We start from the raw sequence: 10,478 nt of genomic DNA, 5'->3' as shown, positions 1-10,478 counted from the left end.
GTAGTTTTTACGTGAAATAACTTGGAGAAGAGAGTTTTTTAGCTTGAATTTTGAAATCTAGTTAAATTGCTTCATAAAAACTCTAAATTTTGATTTTTTTACAAATCAGTCCTAACTTCAAAATTAAAGGTTTTTAAAACTCATTTTCAGAAATTAATTTAATTTTCTAAAAATCATAATTGAAAACATTACCGATATGCCATGTCACAAAATTTTGAACACTCTAAGGCTAAAATTCTTAAAATACCCCTAAAATTCTTAGGCTTTATTTTAGGGTGTGACAGTTTGACTAAGTACTTTAGCTACATAATATTATTTAATTTTAAAATAAGTTTAAAATTTACAATATAATTAAATAATATAAATTAAAATAAATGAATAAACCCTTAACAAAAAAATTAAATGATTTAATTATTAATTTACCCGGATTCATTTACTTCTAGGCTTTATGCCTGTGGAGTGATAAATGTCTCTTCTTTCTCGAAAAAAGAACAATTGCTCTAATAAAAGATTGAACAAAAAAGAAATAAATAAATCCATTTCAAAATATATAACTAAATTATATATAAAATTATTTGAATCTAACAAGGCTAATCATTCTTATTTGAGTATCTATACAAGGTTCAAGTCTTTTAATTACATCTTTTGTACCTTCTAATGTTTCACATAATATGTTCATAGAACGCTCCACCCCAAATTGAAATTGTGGATTTAGATAATAAGCTAAACATAATTCATAATAATATCATTAGATGATAATCATCCCAATTTCTCCGACCACTTCAATTAAGTTATATAACTAAGGAGAATTTGTTAATTGAAATGGAAGTCACTCTTATATAAAAAAAATTATATAATGATTCACCTAACTTCTTTTTTAGAGTCTTTAAAATAGAGTCACTTTTGGTTGCTTTGAGCTCTTACTTTTGACTAATTCAGGTATAGCTCCTCTTAAAACAAACTTGAACTTACTTGGACAGTATTTTCTTATTCTTTCTCCAAAATATTGTGCAATAGACCATTAAGGAGTTTATCCTTCATCATAATGTTACTCCAACCAACTTTACTTCTTTTGAATTCTTGCCTCCTATTTCATTCGTGTTGTGGTTAGAGACTGTCCTAAGTAGCTTGTTTAATAGTAGAATCCTTATCATCAAATCCCTCATAGTCATCATCTTCTCTTAATCAGGTTAAAAATTCATCTTGTCTTCTTTTATTGTCAACTTCTTTCTCTTTGCTTTCTTTTAAAAGGTTCATCATTTTTTTTTTGATGATTCCTGTTAAGAAAATAAAAATGATTAATGATTCACACATTTATATTATTGATTCACACATTTATATTATTATATAATATTTATTGATAAATATAAAATTACAAATTTTGAAAAACATATAAAATGTCACATATTAGTTACATTTGGGCATTGTGCAACATTGTTGGTTTTATAAGCAATGGAATTTTTAAATTGCATTATTCCTCCTTTAATAACTATTCCACATAGTTTACATGCAATATTTCGTTTTATATTTGGCATAAAAGATCTAAAATGCCATCCTATATCTTCGCTTGATGCACCCTTTAGTCGGGAACTCCTCACCTAATGGCATGCTTCATTTGTATAAAATCATAATAATATAATCTTTAAAATGAAAGTGTTATGTTACTAATAGCATCACCAAAATTGAATCTACCTCAAATTATAATGCATAATTTTTTAATAAATTAAACCTTATTTTATGATTAGTTATACAATAATCATAATTTCATAACTATAATTATTAATAATATAAAAAATAACAATCAGATAACAAAACCAAAATAATGAACAAATATAAGTAATCATTAAATAACCCATTAAAATAACTAACAAATATAACTAATAACCAAATAAACCATAAAAATATTAAATGAAAACTATGTTTTAAACACAAAATCGACCCAAAGTCCAAATACCATCAGCCACACCCACCCATTCCCACTCAAATACCCAAATCCCCAAACTTAGGCCAAACCCATAAAAAACATCATGGCCCCCATCACGATTATACCCAATCATGGGTCGGGTGGAGCTAATCTAAAATTTTAAGTTTATTTTTTAAATTTGAGTCCAATCTAACTTATTGAAAAATAAGTTTAAAATTTTATTTAAATTCAGCCCCATATGCTTGTATTAATTTTATATATATATTAATTTTTTATATAAAAATAAATATTAAAAATTTAATACATTAAAAATATTAAAAATATTAAAATATTTTCTTATCAAAAATTAAAAATATATTAAAAAAATTTTATATTTAAATAATTCTAATATAATATCTAAATAATAATAAAATAGTACCAATATAATAATAAAATGAGAGTAAAATATCATCAAAATGGCAACAAATAACAATAAAACAACAGTAAAAAAATATTTAGGTAAATTCAGGCTGAGCTGGACAGGTCAAAAAAAAATTTTACTTGATGCCTATTTTTTTTATCTAATCTAATTTTTTGAGTTTATATTTTATCCAAATACTCTCATTTTTTAAACAAAGTTTCGAGTTTTGACGAGTGAATAAATTAACTAAATAATAAAAATAAATCATTGTAAAAATGACAGCAAATAACAATAAAAAGATATTTAAACAAATTCAGAATGAGCCGGGTGAGGCCGAAAAAATCTTTAGAAAGCGGGCCTAATTCACAAATTATAACCTTCTATCTTTTTCCAGCATTTGTTTTTGTTTCTTTGTTTCGCTCTGTCCGAAACAGAAAGTTAGAAAACTCTCTTTTTTAACCTCAAAACTCCCTATTCCCTAAAACTTTTTCCCATAAAAATCTCATGAATCTAAGATCTAACTTCTAATCCTTGCTTAGTCCTTCCTTCTCCTCATGTCTGCATCAAAAATGGAGAAACAAAACAAAGATCAAGAAAGACTCAAGTAAAAATAGGTACTTGAAAATTTAAGCATTTTCTTGACTCTTGATGTGTATTGTAGATGAGGGAATGACGGGTTGCTTGGTTTTTGGCTGGATTTGAGCGTGTGTAATTTATTTTGTTTTATTTTAAACTTTGAGTTTGAGGTTTGAGAAATGAAGTTGTGTTTTTAGTTTTCACTTGTGTTTTAGACTCTGTTTAGATAAATCGAGCTGCTGACTAAGCCATATTACAGAACTATTATTGTTACCTTTGCAAAGTTTGGGCAACTGATATCAGTGTCCAGAAAGCACTTCATATCAGAAAGGTACCAATTGAAACTGAACAACAACAACACCAGGTAACTTAGCTAAGTTAAATTAATGAACTGTTGATGTTGAATACCAGTGAACAATCAAAGAACGGGTAAGATGTTACAAAAGCATGGACTATGACTATGATGTTGTGAGTGCTTTAAGCTATCATGTATGTCTCTTAATTTTCTGTGTTTTGGAAGTTGGGTCCGTTACAGTAGGTTCTAAGATTGGTGTTGGAGTGAAAAAAGACCAAAACGACGCTACTAATAAAAGAGCTAAAAAGGCACCACCAAAGACAAGAAAGCCATCGAACAGACACCAAAACGACCGGTTCCGACTCCGACCGTATTTTCAAAGTCCTGCCTATGCATGCTTTCCTCAATCTCTCAACTCCGACTCAACAATGGGTATCAGGAAACGGGACCTCCCCTCTGCTTTGCTTCTCTGCCTTATCTTCTTCCTTCTTTCAAGTTTTTCCTCCTTTGCATCTGCCCAGAAACTTTCTTTGGGTACTCTCTGCCTTCTTTCTCTTTCTTACTTCTTGCATGTTTTTCTTAACTCTCTGAATTCTATGAATTAGGGTTTTCTTTTTGCCTTTTAGTGGTTAAAGAGTTAAATCTTGATGAAATTAGATGGATAAGGAATCAAATGTTCAAATAGCTTTAGTTGGTTGGGTTGTCTGTGCTTATCATATTTCTTGTAATTGCTCATAATAATGTCTTAGTAGTGGAAATTTCTTAAATTTTGATTGTATCATGTTTTTTATGTTTGCAGTTGTTGGGGAGTCTAATAAGACGTTGCAGTTAACTCCTGGCGTACAAGTGGAGAAGTCTTCTGGTTTAAAGCCTGGAACTAAAGTTGTTTGCGAAAGAGTTCACGTTGATGGTTTGCCTAGGTTTAGGAATCTCATGAAATTTGCTCATTCAGTCAAGCTGAAGGTTTCACAAGGAAATTCCACCCTACGCAGACCTAATGTTGCAGTTTGCTTCCACAGGTATGTGGTTTCACATAACTACTTGGTTGAATTCAGTGATAAATTCTTTAAAAGAACAGACTTAGAAGTTTTCAACTTAGAAGGTTTCTATCTGTTGAAAACTTGCAAAATTTGAACCTTATTTCTGACTGATATCTTTGTTTTTGCAGGAATGCTTCACTTGGGATAGGGATGTGCCCTCAAGGCAAGTGGGAGAAGGTTTCAAACGGATTATGGGCTAAATCGATGTCTCCTTTCGATCACAAGCTCTTAGATATACGAATGACCAGTTCTTCCACACAGACGCTTGAAGTGTCAATTGAAGAGGGTATATTTGTGATCCTTCTATCTGTGTTGCTTTATGTCTTGACAATTGAGGGTATATTTGTGATCCTTCTATCTGTGTTGCTTTATGTCTTGACAATTGAAACTTGTTTACGGACCCTGTTCTTTGATCATTTACCTGCTCATCTTTTTTGCAGAATTTTTCCAATATCGTATAGTTTTTTTAGCACTGGGCATTGTGTTGTGGAGTGTGGCATATACACTAAGCCAATCATTAGTATTTTACTATGGTGGTGCAATGGCAATCGGGGTTATCCTTGTGGTATTAATAGTCCTGTTTCAGGTAAATACTGTGATTGATGAATTACTTGAAAGTTCCTCAACTTGTGCTCACTGTTGTTGTCTGTTCAGTTATCAATCTCTGTTATGATTAATATTCTTATGTTTAATAGGGAATGAAGCTTCTCCCAACTGGTCGGAAGAGCTCACTTGCTATTGTTATATATTCATCTATGGTGAGTATAAACTGTACAGATGAGATGATCTCCTTTTTCTGCCACTTTATTGTTTGTCTGTGTGTGTTTATGTGCACATTTCCATATGCATGCGTATGTGTTTATGCCTATGTCTTCTGTTAATTCTTCTCACGTATGGTATTGTCATTGTTTTAGCTTGGTTTGGGATCTATACTTCTCCGCTATATACCACAGTTGGTGCAATCAATACTTTCAGAAATGGGAATCACTGAAGACATGTATAATCCTGTATGTAAGTCTCCTGCAAATATTTTTGTTCGCTTGCTCTATGTTTCTCTATGATATAGAGCGTAACCTCTAGGATTTTTCAGTCACTAATTATTATTGTTATCAATTACTTTGTTCATGTTGGATGAGACACTGTAAATTTGACTGGGTAGCGAGTGAACCATGAATGATTAAAGATCTTATGGATTTTGGCCGTCAAATCAAACTGTTGTTCATATGATATCATTATGTAAAATGAAATGGTAAAATCAATGTAGAATTGCTAAAGTTCTATTCTGTTAAGGGTTTCTTTATATTGAATACTTCCTGTCTCTTGAAAATTATGGTGTTTAATTTTTAATGGTTGTATGAATTGTTTGAAATCTAGCTATTGTCTCCTCTTCCTTTGTTCCCCTTCCAGTTGTAATCAATATTTTATCATTGCATATAGGTGTTCTAAAGTAACAAAACAATCCATGTATTATTTTAAACCCCCCAAAAAATGCAAAAATTTCTGAATTAAATACTTGATTTGCCAATTGGCTTAGATTTATACCTTCATTCTAGTATTGAGACTAGAGTTTCTCTACTTGCACTCTTTATTTCAGTTGGTTCCAGATTCAAATACGGGCATTTTTCTTATCTGCACATTTTAACTACATATTGGTTGCAGCTAAATGTTACATGTGTGACATGTATTTATGGCTCAGTGGTTTGAACTTTTATAAATGGATGTGGTAGCTGCTGAGAAGCTTTGCAAATATTTCCTGATAATCCGGAGAACTGCTTTTTATGTTTAAATTTCAGTTGGCTATATTTCTCTTGGGTTTTCTTGTTCTGGCTGGAGCTTGGTTGGGTTTCTGGGTTGTTCGCAAACTTGTCCTCACCGAAGATGGATCAATTGACATAAGCACATCTTACTTTGTTGCTTGGACCATCCGGATAGTGGCTGCTATCATGATGCTTCAGGTTGTACCTCTTCACAAGTCTCTCTACTTTCTCAAACTCAATGAAAATATCCCCGACCCATGGCTAATTGTTTTTTCGTTCTTTGTTAAAACTATAATTTACTATGTTTGCAGAGTTCTATGGATCCCATCCTTGCGGTGGAGGCATTTTTATCTGGGATAATGCTCTCATCAGTTTTGTGTAAAGTCACTCGATTGAGATTCCTGCGCCGTGTATACAAGTATAAATTTATGCTTTGGTTTCTAAATTTATGCTTTGGTTTCATCCTTGACATTGTTCCTTTTTCATCGCACTAGATTTTATTGCATAACATTATGTTGGATTACTTCTGCAGGAAGCTGTTCAAGTTAGCCAAAGGAAACACTCAAATTCCTGATTTATCACCAGATCTATATTCTCATGACGAATATACGTACAGGAAACCTGAAGACTCTAATTTCCTTAATAGACGGTCTAAGCCCTTACCCCTTGCTTCTTGCAATACTTCTCTTCTAGGTTTGCTCCCGGATTTTGATCCTTTTATTTATATACAACCTAAGAAAAGTTGGTTGTTTTTCAATTGACCAATTAAGGAAAACAACTCATGTATTTTTCACGGCCACTCCTTCAGGAACTACCAAGACATCTCCAAGTCAGCTGTCAGATATAGACTCTTTCCCATCCATCTTTCACAACACACCAGAGAGGAGAAAATTTTCTAAAGGTGAGTGGGAGAAGTTCACCAGAGACTCCACAAAAAAGGCTGTCAAAGAACTTGTTTCTTCGCCTGATTTCAGCAAATGGGCAGCCGCAAATGCTGAGAGGATCACTGTAACACCTAGAAGTAGTTTGAGCAGTGCTTCCACCAGATCTCGCCGTTGGTGGTTTCTTTGGTCATAAAAAAGTAGCTAATGGTCGATTGTAGGTTGAATACATTATTACAGTTGAAAGATGGTGGCAAATTCAAAATTAACATTCGCCATTTTTAGGGCTTGACGGGCGAAGTTTTGGAATGGCTGAGAATGGTGCCCTTGTTTTGTCTTAGGTGTTTTATGTTTGCAATGTTAGAAATTATAACTGAAAATGTATCTGGTTTTTCTAATCTTTACCTATTATTCTTTTAAATTTTCTCGATTTTGCTATTATGATGAAAGAGGTAATTTTTTTAAAGTTAAAATTACATTTATAAATAATACATATATGAATTAATTAATCTAAATTAAGTATTTTAGAGCACTATTAGATTAATAATAGATTAATAATTAAAATATATTCGAAGGGATTAATACATGATAAGATATTTTTTTTATGAAAGCTCCACTTGAATTACGAGAGTATCACAGTATTATACTGAGGTTTGGTTTAATAATTTTGGTTATTTGGAAAATTTAGTAATGTACAAGTGTATTGGTTCTAAAATTGATAGCTTTGGAAATAGACTATGGAGACCTCAAATGGCTAAAAATGAGTGATGAGTGATATCCATCTTAAACTTAACTATCCTTTTAGAGTAAAGTATTTAGCTAGAAATTGATTTGTTAATTTATCACAGTGGGCATGGCATAGTCACTTAAAACTTTTATGAGCTTGGTTTGATTGAATTGGTACCTCTCTAGGGCTATGATTCTCCATCTATATACACTCGAGTCGATAAGGCTCCACCACTTTTTGGACTTCTTAAGAGCTTTAAGAATTCGTTCAATTTCAAAATCTAAAGGCAGTATTATCTTATTTTTCCTATGCATGTAACATTAACGAACTTGTGAGAAAAACTACAAGACAATATCCACAACCAATACCAAGTATCCACAATTTCAAGCAAGCCAAACCAACAAATAAAAACTAGGTTATATCAACAGTTAAGCAATTCTAACAAAATCATAAGATCAAAACTACTTCTCAAGAACTAGCACGCAAGAGTAGAATTAGTACTAAAAGCAAACAATGTGCTAATTAACTCCACTTCCTTTGATCGATATTCACTTAACTAACTTGCACTTTTGAAAAACTTATTTAAATTTCAAAAATAAAAAAAAAATTTAAATACAATTCTACCTAACAACGACACCAAAAACTAGATCAAATTATTCTATGTCTATTAAAATATGTAAAACTTTAAATTATATCAACCACAAGCGTACGATGCCAAGTTATAGTATAGATTTATATCAACCACAAGCGTACAATGCCAAGTTATAGTGTAGATTTTGTTTACAATGAAATACTTCGGTGAATACTCTAAGGAACATAGGAGAACCAAAGTGATTAAATATTTTTGTTGAGTTTGATACTTCACAGTAACAAATAAAGTATCAATCTAATTGTTGGACAAAACACATTAGCGAACAGATATATATAAATATAAATAATTATATATACAAATAATACAAATTAATATAAGCAAATATTTATATAAAAAATATTTATATTTATATAAAAACACTAGATTTAAATAAAATAAAGTAAATATTTATATTTATTTAAAACATCATATTTGAAAACAATTAAAATAAATAAGATTTTGAAAAATCAAATATCGAATAAAAGGAGTCCAGTTTTACTAGATATTGAGGTCTATTTTCATAGTTTTCTTAAGACAAATTCGGCCGCTCTTATGGTACTTGGAGAAACATTGGTCCACTGTCTCCCAGGATACAATAACAAATTGATAGAAGTAGTAGCACCTCTGCAGTGATTAATGAACAAACCTTGCTTTCTTCTATCACCGAAATGTTTGAAAATTTGAAGAGGAAAAATGAATTTTTGAGAGTGAAAAATTTGTTGTGTGTCTCTGTTTCTCTAAAAAATTCTGCAGTATTCTTTAGGCTTTTATCGGCATTCAATATGGAGGAATTTTGAAAATTTTCATGAATAAAGATACAAAATCTTTTCATTAAAGAAGCCTTTAAATCAGTTTGAATAAATACAGATTCTATATAATATTTACTAAGAAAAATAAAATACGTATTGGGCTAAAATATCCACAGGTCCTTTTTGGGCCCAACCGGTCTAGACATTTCGAGTCGCTCATGTTGTGCGGGTGCACACCCAACCCCAACCCTACGCGTAAGGCAAGGTTTAAAATTTCATCATTCAATAACCTTTCAAGTGGGTTCTCATATATATACATATCTCATACTTGGTATTTAACCAATGTGGGATTTAAGCTTTTCATTTTTTCTCAACATAATTCACAAGTAGCTTACTTTGAGCATCAATTTCTCATTCATCACTCAACCATTTTGAGCATATGATATACCGTTGTATAGGTTTCACAGAGTAGAGTATAAAATCATAATTTTATAATTCAACTTTTCACCTTTACCAATCGAGAATATGCCTTCAAAAATACACTAATCAAATCAAGAATTACCAACATGACTGAATTTATTGAAATTGACACTAAACTACTCAACTAATTGAATTTACTATTGCAAATCCAACTTCCACCAAAGTCATTTCTCAACAAGTCTCTAGTATTGTTCTGTTTAATGGTTATAGAAAAGATGTTAAATCAATTCTTGATATAGTTTGTAACATTCTTTACCTAGACCATCAATGATTCTAGATAAATGATGTTACACTCAATGTCCAAAGGCACTTACATCTTTTTTTAACACATGTATAGACTTAAAGAAACATGTTTTGGTGATGACAGTCAAGAATAGGATTATGGTCATTTTGGTTATAAGCTGATAATGATTTTGGCCATTTGAATTGACTTGTAAATGTTTATGTTTTGGATTGTATATATATAGCCATGTGAGTTGGTTTATATTGGTGATTTTGATGATGTATAAAAGTGTGCAAATGATCTTTGTTTTGAGTTTGGTAATTTTCCTATAAATGATAATTGTGATAGGTAGTTTTTGAATTAGTATTTGGAGTATGAAATAGTCCATGTTTGAGGAAGGATATGTTTGGGATATTAGGTGAAATAATGCATGTTTGAATGTATCCATATTGAAGGTTTGAGATTTTGGGTATTGGTATGAACTTAAATGGCATAATGTGTGTAACACCCCTAGTCCGTATCCGTCACCGGATTAGGATTATGAGGCATTACTGATCAACAATTCAATTCCAAACATTTACATAAAATATTCACTCAATCAAATTCATTTATAATTAAAAATAAAATTAATTCAAATTTCAGAACATACATTGATATACATCTTGTATATACAAGTCGCAACTAAACTCAACGTATTGCTTACTACATCAATGCATTTATATACACTATATTATCAAAGACCAACATGGTCAAACATACTTCTAATACTAGTCATAATACATATTTTTTTTAGAA

The 10,478-nt window shown here is 31.0% G+C and overlaps 1 protein-coding gene across 4 annotated transcripts; it reads left to right on the top strand.

Annotated features, from left to right (window-relative positions):
* Positions 1-2,595: 2,595 nt before the first annotated feature.
* Positions 2,596-7,294, top strand: LOC107924401 (uncharacterized). 4 transcript variants are annotated; one of them, XM_041084100.1, is made up of 12 exons: positions 2,665-2,938; positions 3,160-3,231; positions 3,436-3,729; positions 3,995-4,214; positions 4,364-4,521; positions 4,676-4,821; positions 4,931-4,993; positions 5,150-5,242; positions 6,029-6,190; positions 6,304-6,410; positions 6,525-6,685; positions 6,801-7,294. In XM_041084100.1, exons 3-12 carry the CDS (start codon positions 3,624-3,626, stop codon positions 7,067-7,069), a joined length of 1,485 nt encoding a protein of 494 aa, XP_040940034.1. In that variant the 5' UTR covers positions 2,665-2,938; positions 3,160-3,231; positions 3,436-3,623; the 3' UTR covers positions 7,070-7,294. The 4 variants fall into 4 exon arrangements, with proteins under 4 accessions (XP_040940032.1, XP_040940031.1, XP_040940034.1 ...); XM_041084099.1 differs by having other exon boundaries at positions 2,704-2,938; positions 4,364-4,572; XM_041084098.1 differs by having other exon boundaries at positions 2,596-2,938; positions 3,160-3,729.
* Positions 7,295-10,478: the final 3,184 nt, after the last annotated feature.

The sequence above is a fragment of the Gossypium hirsutum genome, chromosome A12 (genome assembly GCF_007990345.1).
Source record: "Gossypium hirsutum isolate 1008001.06 chromosome A12, Gossypium_hirsutum_v2.1, whole genome shotgun sequence".
Lineage (NCBI taxonomy): Eukaryota > Viridiplantae > Streptophyta > Magnoliopsida > Malvales > Malvaceae > Gossypium > Gossypium hirsutum.
This window is presented reverse-complemented; position numbering and strand designations above follow the sequence as displayed.